Source organism: Giraffa tippelskirchi, chromosome Y (genome assembly GCF_054371585.1).
Source record: "Giraffa tippelskirchi isolate mGirTip1 chromosome Y, T2T-mGirTip1v1.2.pri, whole genome shotgun sequence".
Taxonomy (NCBI): Eukaryota; Metazoa; Chordata; class Mammalia; order Artiodactyla; family Giraffidae; genus Giraffa; species Giraffa tippelskirchi.
Window position 1 is genome coordinate 920,295 of NC_137290.1, and position 18,938 is coordinate 939,232.

The 18,938-nt window shown below is 49.2% G+C and overlaps 1 protein-coding gene across 4 annotated transcripts in view; it reads left to right on the forward strand.

Annotated features, from left to right (window-relative positions):
• Window positions 1-2,731: 2,731 nt before the first annotated feature.
• LOC145537805 (acetylserotonin O-methyltransferase) overlaps window positions 2,732-18,938 on the forward strand; it is a 119,311-nt gene continuing 103,104 nt past the window's right edge. For 2 of the 4 annotated variants that reach the window (XM_081568673.1, XM_081568675.1), the window contains exons 1-4: window positions 2,898-2,966; window positions 5,753-5,927; window positions 8,945-9,074; window positions 9,673-9,741. In XM_081568673.1, the coding sequence (XP_081424799.1) occupies window positions 2,898-2,966; window positions 5,753-5,927; window positions 8,945-9,074; window positions 9,673-9,741 (443 nt within the window). Of the gene's footprint in view, window positions 2,967-5,752; window positions 5,928-8,944; window positions 9,075-9,672; window positions 9,742-15,956; window positions 16,306-18,938 lie in introns of those variants that run through there. The other 2 variants (XM_081568674.1, XM_081568677.1) reach the window with 2 other exon arrangements.

Below are 18,938 nucleotides of genomic sequence, written 5' to 3' on the forward strand. Positions count from 1 at the left end.
ACTGAGGAGCCTGGTGGGCTACAGTCCACGGGGTCGCAGAGAGTTGCACACGGCTGACCAACTAACGCACGTGCTGGAGTGGGTTGCCATTTCCTCCTCCGGGGGAGCTTCCCCACCCAGGGATCGAACCTCGTCTCCCGTGTCTCTGGCATTGCAGGCAGATTTTGTTTACTAGCTGAGCCATTGGGGAAACTAACAAACACTCATGCTCCCCCTAAGATCAAAGATTCCGCAGGCCACAACTAAGACCCAGTGCAGGGAAATAAATAAATGTTATTTAAAAATCCATACGTTGATTCCCTGCAGGGCCCCTGCGGTTTGGTAGGAAGTAGGAGCATGGAGTTTCTTCAAAGTTAACCCTTGAACTGAGGGCACTCTTGCGAAAAGGAGATCAGACGTCTGCGGTCAAGTGGTCCCAGGGCTGAGCTCCCTGCAGAGGCTCCGGGGAGGGTCCTCCCCACCTCTTCCAGCTTCTGGGGGCTCCGGGCGTCCGTTCCTGGGCTGGTGGCCGCCTCCCTCCCGTCTCCCCCTCCGTCTCCACGTGGCTTCTCCTCTGTGTCCGTGTCTCTCCTCTTCCGTGTCTTATAAGGACCCTGTTGTGGGGTTTAGGGCCACCCCCATCCAGGAGGGCCTCATCTCAGACCCTTCACTCCATCACAGCTGCAGATACCCAGGAATTTTAGGTGAACAGTCTTCAACCCAGAGCAACATCCTAGTTTCAGAGATGTTAGATGTCTTTGTTTTATTTTTTTTTTCTGTATTTTGGCCACCCACAGTAAGTGAGTTCTAATTCCCCAACCAGGGATTCAACCTGTGTCCGTGTAGTGGAAACTGCCCTGCCAGTGAAGTCCCTTAAAAAAACATTTTTTTTAATGTGCATTTTGGAATCGATGCAACCATTTCTCATGTAATTACTGGTGGTTTAGTCGCTGAGTTGTGTCCGACTCTTTGCGACCCCACAGCCAGCCTCCCTGTCCCATCACCAACTCCCAGAGCTTGAGCAAACTCATGTCCATCGAGTCGGTGATGTCATCCAAGCATCTCATCCTCTGTCGTCCCTGATCAGTTTCTGTTGACTAAGGAGACCAAGAAACCCTGGTCGGTTAACACTTTCTGCTCCTGGAAGAGTGTGTCCAAGGTCCGACCTTGAATTTCACGGTTCAGTCTCAGGTCGGGCTAATCCTCTTCAACCCTCCATCTCATCACTAGACTGATCGCCTTAAGTGAAGATCCGGGATTGATTCCACAGCCTCAGGGGATCTGGCTGAGAAGGGGCAGCTGGCGGTTTAATCAAGCAAATGCACTCGGTAGCCAGTCGCTCTGTCTTCCTGCGGGTCCCTCCCGAGGATCCCCCTGCCCCCTGCGCCTTCTCCTTTAGGCTCTCTGTCAATAAACCTTTATTGGAACCCTGTTCCACCCCCTGTTTTGTCAATAAACCTTTATTGAAACCCTGTTCCACCACCTATTTTGTCAATAAAGCTTTATGGGAACCTTGTTCTAACACCTGTCTGGTCAATAAAGCTTTATTGGTAACTGTTCCACCACGTTTTTTGTCAATAAAGCTTTATTGGAACCTTGTTCCAACACCTGTCTGGTCAACAAAGCTTTATGGGTATCTGTTCCACCACCTTTTTGTGTCAATAAAGCTTTATTGGAACCCTCGCCTGCCCAGCCACGAAGCAAAGAGGACCTCTCCGAGACAGAGCGTGGGTTCATAGTTGTAGCTTTCCCCCAGCCCCTAATCCAGCAGGGCGTCCCCAGAAGCAGGGCATGAGGTACAGCGTGGTCAGCGGACACTGAGGTCCTGCTTGCTGGGGTTCAGGATGGAAGAGGGCAGGGGAGCCCCTGTGGTAGGGAGTGGGGGTCTAGGAAGCTGAGCGTCAGAGATGGTTGGGAAAGAGAGAGTGTATCCCCAGTGGGGCTGGGGTGGCCCACGGCAGGACACCAGCTCAGGGCAGGTTCTGGGCTTCCTCTGGCAACAGCGTGGCTCACCACGGTCCCTGGCAATTGAAATGCCTGGAAATAACTGATCACCCTGATAGAGGGGGATGCATTGACCACCCCGGTGTACGAGGTTGAAGCACGGCTCCCCGAACAGCGGTCCATGTCCTCACCCTCAAAACCTGAGAACCTGACCTTGTTTGGACAAAAGTTCTCTGCAGAGGTGATGGAGTGAAGGTCTGAGATGAGGCCCTCCTTGATGGGGGTGGCCCTAAACCCCATGACAAGGTCCTTATAAGACACGGAAGAGGAGAGACACGGACACAGAGGAGAAGCCACATGGAGACAGAGGGGAGACGGGAGGGAGGCGGCCACCAGCCCAGGGACGATGCCCGGAGCCCCCAGAAGCCGGAAGAGGTGGGGAGGAGCCTCCCCTGGAGACTCTGCAGGGAGCTCAGACGTCTGGCCCCCAGGACTGGAGGAGCACAGGTGTCTGTTGTTTTAAGCCCGCAGTCTGCAGTCATTTGTTACGGCTGCATCCAGATAATTAATACACCTGTCCCCCGCATATGACGGGCCCAGAGACTGTTCAGTCCATCCAGTGAGGCATCATCTCTAGTGATTTGTGGGCATGTGGGTTTGGGACCAGTTGCACCGCTGATGGTACAAGGATGGGGGGAGGGGTGGGCTGGGAGTGACAGGCGATTTTCAGGCTGTGTGCTCATCAGAGACAGAAGGCGTGAACAGCAACCCCAGGGGTCCCCCGTAAGCTCCCTCATCCCCTCACCAGGCTGACGGAATCACCTAGAATGATCCGTCTCGGGCTCGCTCCCCGGCGTCAGGCTTGCGGGTTCAGCAGTGACGCCCTGGCCATGTGCCCAGTTGGCTCACAGTCTGGTGCAGCCCAAAGCTAAGATAGCCGGGCTCCCTCCAAGCCAGACCGGCCCGGAAGGACGATGTGCTCCCAGGAGGGTGAGGGCTACCGTCTCCTGAAGGAATACGCCAACGGCTTCATGGTCTCCCAGGTAGGAAGAGATCCCACCGGCTGGGGTTCTGTTGCCGGGAGGTGAGGACGGGGTCTCCTCCGGGGGGCGTGAGAGTGTGCTGGAACTCTGAGCGTGTCTACGGGCAGAAGCTTGGCCATCGCGGCCTGGGGCCTTTCAAGGGATGTGCTGACCCTCCTGGAGTGGCGTCTCAGACTGACACTCGTCGGGACTTCCCTGGTGGCTCATTAGGTGAAGAATCGGCCTGGAACGCAGGAGGTCCAGCTTCCATCCCTGGGTCGGGCAGATCCCCTGGAGGAGGAACTGGCAGACCACTCCGGGATTCTTGCCTGGAGAATCCCACGGACGGAGGAGCCTGGTGGGCTACAGTCCACGGGGTCGCAGAGAGTCGGACATGACTGAGTGACTAACCCTTTTTTCACTGTGTTAGTGAAACAAGAGTGCATGCAATCTTACTAGAATAAGACTTAATATAAACCGAGTGTTCATAAATAGCATCTCAATAGAACAAAGGTGACTCCAACGCTGAGAATAAAACTTAATAGAACCTGAGCAGAACAACAGACTTAATAAAATCTTGGATGGATTGGGAGACAGGTTGAGACATATACACGGTTGGTCGTGTGTCTAAAATAAATGCCTGATGATAACCTGCTGTACAGCTCAGGGAACTCGATGCAGTGATCTGTGGTGACCTACATTGGGAGGAAAGCCAAAAAAAGAGGGGCTATATGTGTAAACGACAGCTGATTCCCTTTGCTGTCCAGGAGAGGCTAACACAACGTTGTAAAGCTTCTGTACTCCTGTAAAATTAACTTTAAATATTTCGATAGAACAGGAGTGAATCCAGTGTTAAGAGCATAAATGTATATACAAGCTGAGTACGATGACAGACTGAGTGAGACTCAGTAGAAGGACTTCCCTGGGGGTTCAGTTACTAAGACTCTGCGTTCCCAACGCAGGGGCCCCGGGTTCAATCCCTGGTCAGGGAACTAGACCCCGCGTGCCATGACTCAGACCTGGTGGAGAGTAATAAGTAAACAAATAAAAATAATGTAAAAACTCGATCGAATAAAATCTGAATACAACCTTAGTAGGATGAGTTCAAAACATCTCACGCGGACAAGAGGGATTGCAGCTTTGCTATAATAAGAGTTGATACAACCTCAGTAGAAAAGCCAACACCGTATCAATTGGATGAAACTTAATACAACCTCAATAGGACAATTGGTAAAATCTCCAACGAGAGCGCACCCAACTTTCAGAGAATAAAACGTACTACAGCCTTACAGAATAAGAGTCAATACCCCGTTAACAGAATAAGAGCTGATACCATCTTAATAGAATAAGACTGAATACAACCTTCGTACGAGGAGAGCTAATAAAATATGAATGGAAAAAACCTGAATGCAACCTAAATGGAATGAGGGTTGATAATATCTCAATAGGATAAGAGTGCATCCAACATTAAGACAATAAAATGTAACACAGTGACATGGAAGAAGACTTCATAAAATCTTCTTACACAGAGTGAAGGGGCTTATACAACCATAGTAGGGTAAGTGCTAGTCGCTCAGTCGTGTCTGACTTTGCAACCCCATGGACGGTAGCCCGCCAGGCTCCTCTGTCCATGGGATTCTCCAGGCAAGAACACTCGAGTGAGTTGCCATTTCCTCCTCCAGGGGAGCTTCCCGACCCAGGGATCAAACTCAGGCAGATTCTTTACTGTCTGAGCCACCAGGGAAGCCCCAGATGTGCTTGTCTGCTGAAACCCAGGAACAGAGAGCGAATAAAACCTGAATACAGGAGCTTGTATAATCATAGCAGGGTAAGAGGCCATGCCAGCTTCACTGAACAAGAATCCACACAACTTTCACAGGGTCAGAACTGATACCGTGTTAATAGAATACAACTGAATACAGCCTTTGTACAAGGAGAGTTAATAAAACCCTAACAGAAAAAAATCTGAATGCACTCTTAATGGACGGTTCATGACATCTCAATAGAACAAGAGTGATTACAATTTAATAGAATTAGAGTGAATATTAAGCTCACTGCAAGAGCTGATACCATCTTAGGAGGATAAAGCTTAATACAATCTTAATATAGTAAGACTTCGCGCAACCTGTTAAGGATAACAATTAACAGAACCTTAAGAAGAGTAGATGCAATCTGAACAGAATAAGAGTTAATACAGTCTTAACAGGAATGGATACAGGCTTTTTAATGTAAACATTTAATTTTATATTGGGGTATAGCCAGTGAACAATGTTGTGATGGTTTCGGGTGGACAGCAAAGGGACTCAACTATACACACTCATGTATCCATTCTCCCCCCAACTCCCCTCCCATCCAGGCTGCCACATGACCTTCAGCAGAGTTCCCTGTGCTGTCCAGCAGGTCCTTGCTGGTTCTCCATGTTAAATACAGCAGTGTGTCCATGTCCATCCCAGACTCCCTGACTATCCCTTCCCCCATCCTTCCCCCTGGGAACCATAAAGTTATTACAGAGTATTGAGCAGAGCTCCCTGTGCTGTCCAGCAGGTCCCTATTGGTTCTCCATGTTAAATACAGCAGTGTGTCCATGTCCATCCCAGACTCCCTAACCATCCTTTCCCCACCAACCATAAGTTCGTTTTCTGAGTCTGTGAGCCTCTTTCTGTTCTGTAAGTTCATTTGTGTCGTTTCCTTACAGATCCCACATATAAGGGATGTCTTGCGCTATTTCTCCTTCTCTGTCTGACTCACCCTCCTAAGAGCGTGAGTCTTCTGAGAACTAAAGCTGACTCTGGCTTCATTGCCCCGAGGTTCTCTTTGCTGCCTGTGAGCTGGGGGTGTTTGAGCTCCTGGCGGAGGCCCCGGAGCCCCTGGACTCAGCGGCAGTGTCTTCACGTCTGGGCGCCAGCCCCCGGGGGACAGAGCTGCTGCTGGACACCTGTGTGTCCCTGAAGCTGCTGCAAGCGGACGTGAGGGGAGGAAAAGGTAAGCACCCTGGCTGTTTGGAAGAAGGCGTTTTCAAGGTGCACCCTCAGCACAGTTTTCTGTTTTTTGTTTTTTTTCTGGAAGAGCCACACAGTAAGTCTTCTGAGCCTGGTGGGCCAGCCACATGGTCTCTGCAGATGGCACTCATCTCTGCCTTTGGAGCATCAGAGCCGCTGCAGAGGGACAGGTGGGCGGGGCTGAGTCCTAATAAAACTTTATTGGCCAGACAGGTGGTGGAACAAGATTCCAATAAGGCTTATTGACTAAACAGGTGCTCTAACAGTTCCAATAAAGCTTTATTGACCAAACAGGTGGTGGAACAGGGTTCCAGTAAAGCTTTATTGGCCAGGCAGGTGGTAGAACATGATTCCAATAAAGCTTTATTGGCCATACAGGTGGTTGAACAAGGTTCCAATAAAGATTTATTGACCAAACAGGTGCTGGAACAGGGTTCCAATAAAGCTTTATTGACCAAACAGGTTGTGGAACAAGGTTCCAGTAAAGCCTTATTGGCTAGGCAGGTGGTAGAACATGATTCCAATAAAGCTTTATTAGCTACACAGGTGGTGGAACAACGTTCCAATAAAGCTTTATTGGCCATACAGGTGGTTGAACAAGGTTCCAATAAAGATTTATTGACCAAACAGGTGCTGGAACAGGGTACCAATAAAGCTTTATTGTCAACACAGGTGGTGGAACATAGTTCCCATAAAGCTTTCTGCACCAGACAGGTTTGGAATGGGGTTCCAATAAAGCTTTATTGATCAAAGGCTGCAACAGGGTTCCAATAAAGCTTTATTGATCAGATAGGGGGTGGAACAGAGTTCGAATAAAGCTAAATTGGCAAAGCAGGTGGTGAAGCAGGGTTCCAGTAAAGCTTTATTGGCCAGGCAGGTGGTGAAACAGAGTTGCAATAAAGCTTTTTAGCAGAACAAGTGACGGGAACGAGGTTCCAGTAAAGCTTTATTGACCAAACAGGTGGTGGAACAGGGTTCCAGTAAAGCTTTATTGGCCAGGTAGGTGGTAGAACAAGGTTCCAATAAAGATTTATTGACCAAACAGGTGCTGGAACAGGGTTCCAATAAAGCTTTATTGACCAAACAGGTTGTGGAACAAGGTTCCAGTAAAGCCTTATTGGCTAGGCAGGTGGTAGAACATGATTCCAATAAAGCTTTATTAGCTACACAGGTGGTGGAACAACGTTCCAATAAAGCTTTATTGGCCATACAGGTGGTTGAACAAGGTTCCAATAAAGATTTATTGACCAAACAGGTGCTGGAACAGGATACCAATAAAGCTTTATTGTCAACACAGGTGGTGGAACATGGTTCCCATAAAGCTTTCTGCACCAGACAGGTTTGGAATGGGGTTCCAATAAAGCTTTATTGATCAAAGGCTGCAACAGGGTTCCAATAAAGCTTTATTGATCAGATAGGGGGTGGAACAGAGTTCGAATAAAGCTAAATTGGCAAAGCAGGTGGTGAAGCAGGGTTCCAGTAAAGCTTTATTGGCCAGGCAGGTGGTGAAACAGAGTTGCAATAAAGCTTTTTAGCAGAACAAGTGACGGGAACGAGGTTCCAGTAAAGCTTTATTGACAAAAACAGATGGCCAAAACCAGGTACCAACCTTGGGTTGTCATTTCCTGACTGTGGATCAGGAAGTTTCCACAGGCTGGTGTTTGCACTGAAACCCTGGATGAACTATCCAAGGAACAAGACAAAAATGTGACCAGAAAGTTACACGGGAGTAATTTTCCATCATGCTCAATTGCTCCTTTTCAAGGGTTGCCCTTTGTGTGAAGGTCAGATTCTTGTTTTGGTGTTGAAGCTGCTTTTCTCTTACGGAAACTGGTCCTTGCCAGTTTTTACTTTTAATGCCCTTTTCCTTGCAAAATTAAAAGTGGTAAGCCCTATCTCGGTCACTCAGGTGGGTTTTTTTGTGTGTTTGTTTGTTTGTTTTTAGAATCTTGTGAATCTGTGGAATTGCAAAGTGTAGGGACCATTGTCTGACAGAACAGTGGTGGGTGGGCGATGGCAGGCGCAGGTGATGGGTTTTCTTCTTGAAGCAAGGACGTGCGTCCCCGTTGGATTTACGGGATGCAGACAGTGAGGGTGAGTTAACTTGAACAGGAAGATAGTGGTTTGGGGTTGACGGTGCTCAGCTGTGGGGGCTGCGGTCCGGCCAGGACACACCTGTGGAGGATGGCGGACGTTCAAGGGGAAGCTCCTGGGGGTGGGAGGAGCCTGCTCTTCCTACAGACTCGGGTAGGCACGTCGGGGTATGGGCTAACCAGCCGGCCAGGAGACGCTGGGATGCTCGGCTCACAGACCAGGTTACAGGACTGCCTGCTGCAGCTCTGTCTCCCTGGGGACCCCTTGGAGCCCCGCAAGCATTTGGCAGGTACAGATTGGGCAGAAACAGTGAACAGATTCAGTTCAGTCCAGTCGCTCCATCGTGTCCGACTCTTTGCTACCCCGTGACTGCAGCACGCCAGGCCTCCCCGTCCATCGCCAACTCCCGGAGCTTGCTCAAACTCATGTCCGTGGAGTCAGTGATGCCATCCAACCATCTCATCCTCTGTCGTCCCCCTCTCCTCCCACCCTCAATCTTTCCCAGCATCAGGGTCTTTTCAAATGAGTCAGTTCTTTGCATCAGGTGGCCAAAGGATTGGAGCCCCGTGGGCACGTATTACATGTAGTCCACGGGGTCTCAAATTGCCTCAAAGAGTCGGAGGCAACTAAGGGATTGGACAACCCTGGGGCTCGCTGGCCCTTTCCATCTGTCACATCGGATCTTTCCGTGGGATTTACCGCAGTTGAAGGCAGCAGGCAGCACACGCAGCCCCTGCACCATGGGTCAGCCGGTCCCTCGGGACGAGGGTCCAGCCGCCGGGGTTCCTCCAGTCCCCGGAGAGAATTATGTTTCCATCAGGATGTTGCCAGCATCGCTGTTGGCATCTTGGCGACGCCTGGGTCTCTAACGTTTGTTTTTTTCCCCTCCGTTCTGTGTGTTGTCAGCTGTGTATGAAAACGCGGAGCTCGCCAGCACCTACCTGGTCAGAGGCAGCCCCAAGTCCCAGCGGGACATGCTCCTGTACACGGGCAGGACCACTTACGTCTGCTGGCGCCACCTGGCCGAGGCTGTGAGGTGCGCGTCAGTCTCACCCCTGAGTCCCCAGGGCTGCCTGCGGGTTGGTTTCAGGGCGACCCAGGAATCAACATGGTAGGTTTCTTATAGCACGGGTCTCCAGACTCCCGGATCTAATGCCTGATGATGTGAGGTGGGGCTGATGGAATAATAATAGAAATACCGGGAATATTCACTGGGAGGACTGATGCTGAAGCTCCAATCCTTTGGCCCCCTGATGTGAAAAACTGACTCTTTGGAAAACACCCCGATGCTGAGAGAGACTGAAGGCGGGAGGAGAAGGGGACGACAGAGGATGAGATGGTTGGATGGCATCACCGACGCGATGGACATGAGTTAGTGAAGGACAGGGAGGTGGTGGTGGACAGGGAGGCCTGGCGTGCTGCAGTCCAGGGGGGTTGCAAAGAGTCGGACACGACTGAGCGATTGAACTGGACTGAACTGCAAACTAGAAAACAATTCCTGAGTAGTCTTGGGTTACTTGTTTGCAGCGGGATGCCATCTGGGGTGCCAGGGTAAGGTCTGTGAGCAGGAGCGTGCGTTAACGGTGTGCAGTGACGTCTCAGGGCCTGAGTGACGGTCTCCTCCTTGTTTTCAGGGAAGGGAGGAACCAGTACCCGAAAGCCTTCGGGATCCCGTCCGAGGAGCTCTTTTCTGCCATCTACAGGTCACGCCCCTCACCCACTCCGATAGCGTCCTGCTTGCAGTCACGTTGTATAATTAAATGTGTGTATTTCTCATTGAAGGATAGTCACTTTGCAGTATTGTGTGGGTCTCTGCCAGACACGCACATGAATCAGCCATAGGTCTACCTGTGTCCCCTCCTTGAACCTCCCTCTCACCCGCCTCCCCATCCCACCCCTCTAGGCTGTCACAGAGCCCCTGTTTGAGCTCCGAGTCTTCCCGCAAATTCCCAGCGGCTCTCTGCATCACATATGGTGACGTATGTTTCCGTGTTGCTCTCTGCATACCTCCCACCTTCTCCTCCTCCCTGCCTCCCCGGGTCCGTAAGTCTGTTCTGTTATGTCTGCTTCTCCACTGATGCCCTGCAAATACGTTCACGAGTACCGTCTTTCTAGATTCCGTAAGTATGTGTCAGGATACGACATTTGTTTTTCTGACTTCTGTCCCTCTATGTAACAGGCTCCAGGTTCATCCACCTCATTAGAACTGACTCAAAGGCGTTCCTCTTCATGGCTGAGTAATATTCCATTGTATATATGCACCACAAGCTCTTTATCCATTCGTCTGTTGATGGGCATCTAGGTTGCTTGGAATGTTTCAGCAGTAGCGTTGATTTACAATGTTGCATTAATTTCTGCTCTACAGTAAAAGTGGTTCAGTTATGCAAATATACACATTATTTCATTTTGTAACCACTGATTAATATTCCACCCTATGCATGTACCACATCTTCTTTCTCCATTCCTCTGCTGATGGACATTGAGGTGGCTTCCATGTCTTTGCTATTGTGAATAGTGTCCATGTCTTTTCTCATTATGGTTTTCTCCAGGTATATGCCCCAGCAGTGGGATCACAGGATCGTATGATAGGTCTATTTCTAGTTTTTAAAGAACATTCCTTACTGTTTTCCATAATGCCTGTGCAAGTATACATTCCCAGAAAAACTGCAGAGGGCTCCTTTTTCTCCATGAGCTCTCCAACATTTAATGTTTGTAGAGTTTTCGATAGTGGCAGTTCTGACCGGTGTGAGATGATACCTGTTGTAGGTTTGATTTGCCTTTCCCTAATATTCAGCAACTTTCCTGGTGGCTCAGATGGTAAAGAATCCGCCTGCAATGCAGGAGACCTGGGTTTGATCCCTGAGTCTGGAAGATCCCCTGGAGGAGGAAATGGCAACCCACTCCAGTATCCTTGCCTGGAGAGTCCTATGGACAGAGGAGCCCGGTGGGCTCCAGTCCATGGGGTTGCAAAGAGTCGGACACAACTGAGCATCTAACACTTTGAATATTTAGTGATGCTGACATGTTTTCATGTGATTTTCTTAACAGGGCGTGACCTAAAGGTACCTCTTGAACTTGGGTTCCTGCACCTCTGCCCACTGTTGAGTTCTGTTCGCTGACCACCCCAGAAGACTTCTTGGGGGGCCGCAGTTTCATACTTAGAGCCCTTCAGCGCCTCAGTCTTTAAGTTGTTGTTCCAAACTCGGGCACAAGGTGGCAGCATTTCTTCATGTCCACCTGTTTTTTTTTTTATATTTTCATTGTTACTTTATATTGGAGTAGAGTTGATTTTCCACGTGGTGGTTTTTTTTTTTTTTTTCCAGGTGTTTGGGAGTTTGATTCAGTTATACATAGAGGTTTATTCTTTTTCGAGTTTTTTTTCTCACAGAGGTAATTACATCATGCTGAGTAGACTTCCCTGTGCAATTCAGCACGGACTTTTTGATCATCAATTTCGTATATATGAGCGTGTATACATTAATTCCTAACCCTTCATTTGTCACTTTCCCATAACATTTTTTTTTGATAGTCATACTGCTTTTGGGCTTCCCTGGTATCTCAGCTGGTTCAATCCCTGGCTTGGGAAGATCTCCTGGAGAAGGGAAAGGCTCCCCACTCCAGGATTCTTGGGCTTCCCTGGTGGCTCAGCTGGTAAAGAATCCACCTGCCATGCGGGAGACCTGGGTTCCATCCCTGGGTCGTGAAGATCCCCTGGAGAAGGGATAGGATACCCACTCCAGTATTCTTGGGCTTCCCTGGTGGCTCAGCTGGTAAAGAATCCACCTGCAATGCGGGAGACCTGGGTTCCATCCCTGGGTTGGGAAGACCCCCTGGAGAAGGGAAAGGCTACCCACTCCCGTGTTCTGGCCTGAAGAATTCCATGGACTGTATAGTCCTTGGGGTCGCAAAGAGTTGGACACGACTGAGCGCCTTTCACACATAACTTACTACTCAGTTTCCGAGTCTGGCTCTGGTGTGTGAATCGGTTCATTCGAGTGAATCCCTAGAATCCCCTGTCATGGTTATGTAACGTCTGTCTGTCTCTGACTTCCATCACTCAGTCCATCCACGCTGTTGGCAGTGGCGTTATTCCCTTCCGCTCTGTGGGTGAGCCGTATTCCTGTACAGAGGTCTACCTACCACTCTGCCTTCATTTTTCTGTCAATGGACGTGTTTTTTTTTGGCGGATTCAGTATCTCGGCCATTGTATATCGTGCTGCCCCCAAAACAGGACGGTGTGTGTTATTTTGAAAGATGATGTTTTTCTGGATCTGAGCCCAGAAGTGCGATTACTGGATCGTACGGTTTCTGGATGCTTAACGTTTTGTAAGGAACCTCCATGCTGTTTTCCACGTTTCCTGCACCAGTTCAGCTCCCCACCAAGAGGATTCCGCTTTCCCTCCGCCCTTTGCAGCACGTAGTCTCTAGATCTTACTGAAGCTGGCCGTTCGGACCTGTTCGAGGTGATGCCTCATTGGGTTTTGATTTGCTTCTCTCTAATAATTCTGATGCTGACCATCTTTTCACGTGCTGATGCCAACCTGTATGCCTTCTTGGACGATACGTCCATTTTGATCCTTGGCATCTTTTTTTTTTTTTCTCTTGGATTGTCTGTGTTTGTCATATTGAGATGCACAAACTCTTTTAAAGTTTTGGAATTGAATTTCTTGTGAGTGTCTTCATTTGCAAATACTTTTTCCCAGTCTGAACACTGTCTGTTTCTTTCATTTAGGGTTTTCTTTGCTGTGCAAACGCTCTTCAGGTAGATGAGGTCCTGTTTTCTTCTTTTTGTTGATTATTCATTATACTAATATATATAGTTCAGCTCAGTCACTCAGTCGTGTCCAACTCTTTGTGACCCCATGAACCGAAGCACGCCAGGCCTCCCTGTCCATCACAAACTCCCAGAGTTTACTCAAACTCATGTCCATCGAGTCGGTGATGCCATACAACCATCTGATCCTCTGTCGTCCCCTTCTCCTCCCGCCTTCAATCTTTCCCGGCATCAGGGTCTTTTCCAAAGAGTCAGTTCGTCACATCAGGTGGCTAAAGTACTGGAGTTTCAGCTTCAGCATCAGTCCTTCCAATGAATATTCAAGACTGATCTCCTTTAGGATGGACTGGTTGGATCTTCTTGCAGTCCAAGGGCCTCTCAAGAGTCTTCTCCAACACCACAGTTCAAAAGCGTCAGTTCTTTGGTGCTCAGCTTTCTTTATGGTCAAACTCACATCCATACATAGTGGCTGTCAGCAATTTACATTGCCAGCTTCAGAAGAGAAGGGTCCCCTTTTCTCCACAGCCTCTCCAGCATTTAATGTCTGAGAGTTTTTGACAGTGGCCCTTCTCATTGGCGTACGGTGCTTCCTGGTAGGACTTGTTACACCCATTTTCCTAAAATTTAGCCTTTTTGACATCATTTCCTGTGATTTTTCTCAAAGCGTGTGAGTTAAAGGTACCTGTTAAACTTGGCTTCGTACATCTCCTCCCTGGGTTTGAACTCTTGTTCTCTGACCACCGCTAGGAGACTTGTGGGAAGGCAGTGGTTGTTTACTTACAGCCCTTCTGACCTTGTGAATATTAAGTGCCCAGCATGGCTTTTAAGGTCGCTGTTGCAGAAACGGCCAGAGGGCAGCAGCATTTCTTCATCACCCGTTAGTTTTTCTTTTCTTGTATTCTCATTGTTATTTTACAGTAGAAAGGGAAACTGTTAGTCGCTCAGTCGTGTCCGACTCTTTGCGACCCCATGGACTGTACAATCCATGGGATTCTCTACATCAGAATACTGGGTAGATAGCCTTTCTCTTCTCTGGGGGATCTTCGCAACCCAGGGATCGAACCCAGGTTTCCCGCGTTGCAGGCGGATTCTTTACCAGCTGAGCCACCAGGGAAGCCCAGGAATACTGGAGTGGGTAGCCTGCCCCTTCTCCAGCAGATCTTCCCAAACCCAGGGATTGAACCAGGGTCCCCTGCATTGCAGGCGGATTCTTTACCAGCTGAGCTCTCAGGGAAGCCTTCAAGAGGGTTATCCATATGTTTTCATCAAGGATTTCACCGTGTGTGTCCTTAGCGTCTTTACGCTGTTCGGAGTTTCTTTTTGCGTGTGGCGTTACGGAGTATCCTAAATTCATCGTGATTTTCATTGTTCAAGGGACCCCTTACCGCCTTCCGTAGCGACTGGCACCAGCTTACGTTCCCAGCATCAGAGGAGGAGGGCTCCCTCTTCCCCACGGCCCGTCCAGCCTTTCACGTCTGTAGACGTGTCACCACGGCCGTTCTCACCCGTGTGAGGTGATCCCTCACCGCGCTGTGGGCTTGCCTCTCTCTAAGAACTTGTGATGCTGCGCACCTTTCCCCATGTGTGATGGCAATCGGCGTGCCTTCTCGGAAGCAATACGCGTTTCTGTCTTGGACCCGTTCATTCCTTGGGTTGCTTGTATTGTTTGATGCCGAACTGCACGTGGCGTTTCTACGTTTTGGACAGGAATCCCGGGTGGGTGCCTTCATTTGCAGATATTGCTTCCCATTCTGAGTCTGGTCTTTTTCTTTCCTTTGCTGCGCAAATGCTCTTCGGGTCCGTTACCTCCTGTGTTGCACTCTGACTGCTGGGCGGTGAGAGCGCGTATCGGTTTGGATAAGCCTTTCTGTAATATTAAGAGATGTTGAGCTCTTTTCATGTGATTTTTTTAAAGTTATGAGTTGTTTTCAGTTCTTTTTCTGTGACCACTGCTTAGGAGAGTTTTGGAGGGCAGTTACAATTTATTGACAGCCCAGCGGACCTTGTGGAAGTTCAGTTCAGTTGCTCAGTCGTGTCCAACTCTGTGACCCCGTGGACTGCAGCACGCCAGGCCTCCCTGTCCATCACCAACCCTGGAGTTTTGTCAAACTTATGTCCATCGAGTTAGTGATGCCATGTCATGCTCTGTCGTCCCCTTCTCCTCCTGCCCTCAATTTAAAGCCAATAAACACAGCTTTTATATTTGTCCTTAGAAAACCCAGCCACGAGCTGGCAGCATTCCTCCATAAACTGTTTTTCCCCCACTTTTGTTTGTCGTAGAAATGTTAGTTTATATTGGAGAACACTTCATTTGTGCGATGTTGGTTTCAGGCATACAGGAACTTGGATTTCATCATACGGAGATGTTTATCTCTTCTTTTTTCCCCCTCTGTATAGGTGATTAGTGTTCAGTAGATGCTGTTTTGCTCTTCAGCAGGTCCTGTTTGATCATCTGTTTGATTATATTAATCTGGTGGCTGGGAGGATAAAGAATCCGCCTGCAACGCAGGAGATGAGGGTTCGATCCCCGGGTTGGGAAGATGCCCTGGAGGAAGGCATGGCAACCCACTCCAGGATCCTTGCCTGGAGAATCCCACGGACAGGAGACTGTCGGGGCTGCAGTCCACGGGGTCGCAAAGAGTTGGACACGACTGAGCCGCTCAGCACGCACAAATCTGTGTGTTATTAGCCAACTCTTAATGGATCCCTCATCACTAAGTTGGAGAAGGCAATGGCACCCCACTCCAGTACTCTTGCCTGGAAAATCCCATGGATGGAGGAGCCTGGTAGGCTGCAGTCCATGGGGTCGCTAAGAGTTGGACACGACTGAGCGACTTCACTTTCACTTTTCCCTTTCATGCACTGGAGAAGGAAATGGCAACCCACTCCAGTATTCTTGCCTGGAGAATCCCAGGGACGGCGGAGCCTGGTGGGCTGCTGTCTATGGGGTCGCACAGAGTCGGACACGACTGAAGTGACTTAGCAAGCATCACTGACTTCTTTGTTTTTATAAGCGTAAGTTTCTCTTCTCTGTTCCGACGTCCGTTTCTATTGGGTAGAGCAGTTCGTTTGTATCCATTTTTAGCTTCCGGCCACAGGTGGTCTCCTATGATGCTTGTTTCTCCCCGCCTCCCTTGCTTCTCTAGGTCTGATCCTCTCTGCTTCCTTCCCTCAGGCTGGACGTGGCATCCTCTCCTGCTTGTTCGTGGCTGAGTTAATGGCCCCCGGTGTCTGTGTGGCCCACCTTCTTTACCCGCTCACCTGGCCCAAACACTCCGGCTGCTTCCGTGTCCTGGTCATTTTCCTGGCGCGGCTGTGATCTCCCGGGTGTACCTAGGTTTTGAAAAACCTGGGGTTTCTCTGGATCTACGCCCGTGGTCGGGGTGACCGTGTCCTAAGATGCTTCCGTGTTGAGTTTAGATTCTGAAGGACCTCCATCCTCTTCCGCCTCGTTCACGGACCATTTCTCACAAAATGGGCAAGGTGTACAGTGGTAAGATACCTCACTGGACTTTTAAGTGGCTTCTCTCTAATAAGCAGTGATGCTTAGGACGTTTTCACGTCCCTAATGCAATCTCTCCGCCTTCTCGGAAGACATGCCCATTTCAATCTATGTCCCTTTTATTTCTTGTTTTTTTCATGTGTGTGTTTTTGACACAGAGCCGCACAAGGTGTTTCTGTGTTTCGGACGCGAGTTTTCCGTGGGCATCTTGGTTTGCAAAGATTGTTTGCCATTCTGAGCGTTGTCTTTGCATGTCGGATTCCCCGTGCTGTGCAAATTCTTTTGTGGTTAACTAGATCCTGTTTTCTCACTTTGGGTGTGTATTTCCTTACTCTGAGTGGATGGCAAACCTGTCCTGCCTGTATTTTCCTCCAGAAGCTCACAGTCTTTGACCTCTGATTTAGATCTTGGTCTTTTCCGAAGTGCGTCTTTGTGTGCGGTCTTAGGGGATATTCCCATCTCGTCCTGGTTTTCATTGTTTAAGGCGCCCCTACGCTGTCCTCCACGGTGCCCGGGGCCTGTGTGGATCACCAGCGTCCCAGGAGGAGGGCCCCCTGCTCTCCCACTGCGTCTGCAGCTTTGGATGTGTGTAGTGGGTTTGACCATGTCAATTCTCAACTGTGTGAGGTGACACCTCATTGGAATTTGATTTGCCTCTCTCTTATAATTCCTGGTGTTGAGCACTTTTCATGAATCTAATGCAACCTCTATAGTTTCTTGGAAGAAATATGCATTTCCATCTTTGGCCCTTTTTTTATTTTTCATGGGTTGGTTGTGTTTTTGACATTGAGGTGTGGGAGCTATTTGTATGTTTTGGGGATGAATTTCTGGAGGCTATCTTCATTTGAAAATGTATTTTTTTCTTCCCCCCATTTTAGGGCTTTGTCTTTCCTTGAGGATGTCCTGGCTGTGTAAACGTTTTTAAGGTTAATTGGGTCCTGTTTTCACTTCTGGTTTATTTTTCATTAATCTATGTGAAAGTCGCTCAGTCCTGTCTGACTCTTTGCGACCCCGTGGACTATCCAGTCTATGGAATTCTCCAGGCCAGAATACTGGAGTGGGTAGCCAGTCCCTTCTCCAGGGGAATCTTCCCCACCCAGGAATCAAAGCGGGGTCTCCTGCATTGCAGGCGGATTCTTTACCATCAGAGCCACCAGAGAAAGCCCAGGAATACTGGAGTGGGTAGCCAGTCCCTTCTCCAGGGGAATCTTCCCCACCCAGGAGTCTAAGTGGGGTCTCCTGCATTGCAGGCGGAGTCTTTCCCAGCTGTGTTACTGGGGAAGCCCCATTATTCTAAGGGGTGGGTCCAGAAAGAACCTTCCATGGTGGATGTCAGAATGTGTCCCGCCTGTATTCCCCCCAGGAGTTTCACAGCACCTGTCCTTCCATGAGGCTCTTACGCTCTTGGCAGATTCTTTGTGTGTGGTGTTACAGAGCGCTCCAGTTTCCGTCTCTCTCTCTCCCTTTTGTAACTGTTTGAGGAGCACCCACTCTGCCGCCCTCAGTGGTCACCTTTGGCATTCCCAGGTGGTAGGAGGAGGATTCTGTTTCCTCCACAGACTGTTCAGCGCTGAGTGTTTGTGGACGGGGCCATTGTGATCGGCGCCAAGTGATTCTCCATTGAAAGCTGGTTTGCCTCTCGCTAATAATCCCTGATGCTGCGCCTTCTTCATCCCAGGAAAGCGGTTCGGTCACACCAGATGCACCTGATTTCTTTCTCTCTGTACGGCTGAGTCACAGTCCACGCTGTACGTATACCACGTCTCCGTTATCCGCTCCTCTGTCGATGGACAGCTCGGCTGCCTCCATGTCTTGAATATTGTGGCTAGTGTTGCTATGCTCATCGAGGTGCACGTATCTTTTCAAATTATCGTTTTCTCCAGGTCTATGCCCCGAGGTGAGATTGCTGGGCCATCAGTTCAGTTCAGTCGCTCAGTCGTGTCCGACTCTTTGCGACCCCATGGACTGCAGGACACCAGGCCTCCCTGTCCATCAGCAACTCCTGGAGTTTATTCAAACTCATGTCCATTAAGTCAGTGATGCCATCCAACCATCTCATCCTCTGTCATCCCCTGGTCCCACCTTCAATCTTTCCCAGCATCAGGGTCTTTTCCAATGAGTCAGTTCTTCACATCAGGTGGCCAAAGTATCAGAGCTTCAGCTTCAGCATCAGTCCTTCCATGAACACCCAGGACTGATCTCCTTTAGGATGGACTGGTTGGATCTCCTTGCAGTCCAAGGGAGTCTCAAGAGTCTTCACCATCACCACAGTCCAAAAGCATCAATTCTGCAGCGCTCAGCTTTCTTCACCGTCCAACTCTCTCATCCATACATGACCACTGGAAAAACCATAGCCTTGACTAGACGGACCTTTGTTGACAAAGTAATGTCTCTGCTTTTTAATATGCTGTCTAGGTTGCCCATAGCTTTTCTTCCAAGCAGCAAGCATCTTTTACCATCTGCAGTGATTTTTGAGCCCAAGAAAATAAAGTCTATCACTGTTTCCACTGTTTCCTATCTGTTTGTCACGAAGTGATGGGACCAAATGCCATGGTCTTAATTTTTTGAATGCTGAGTTTTAAACCAGGTTTTTCACTCTCCTCTTTCACTTGCATCAAGAGGCT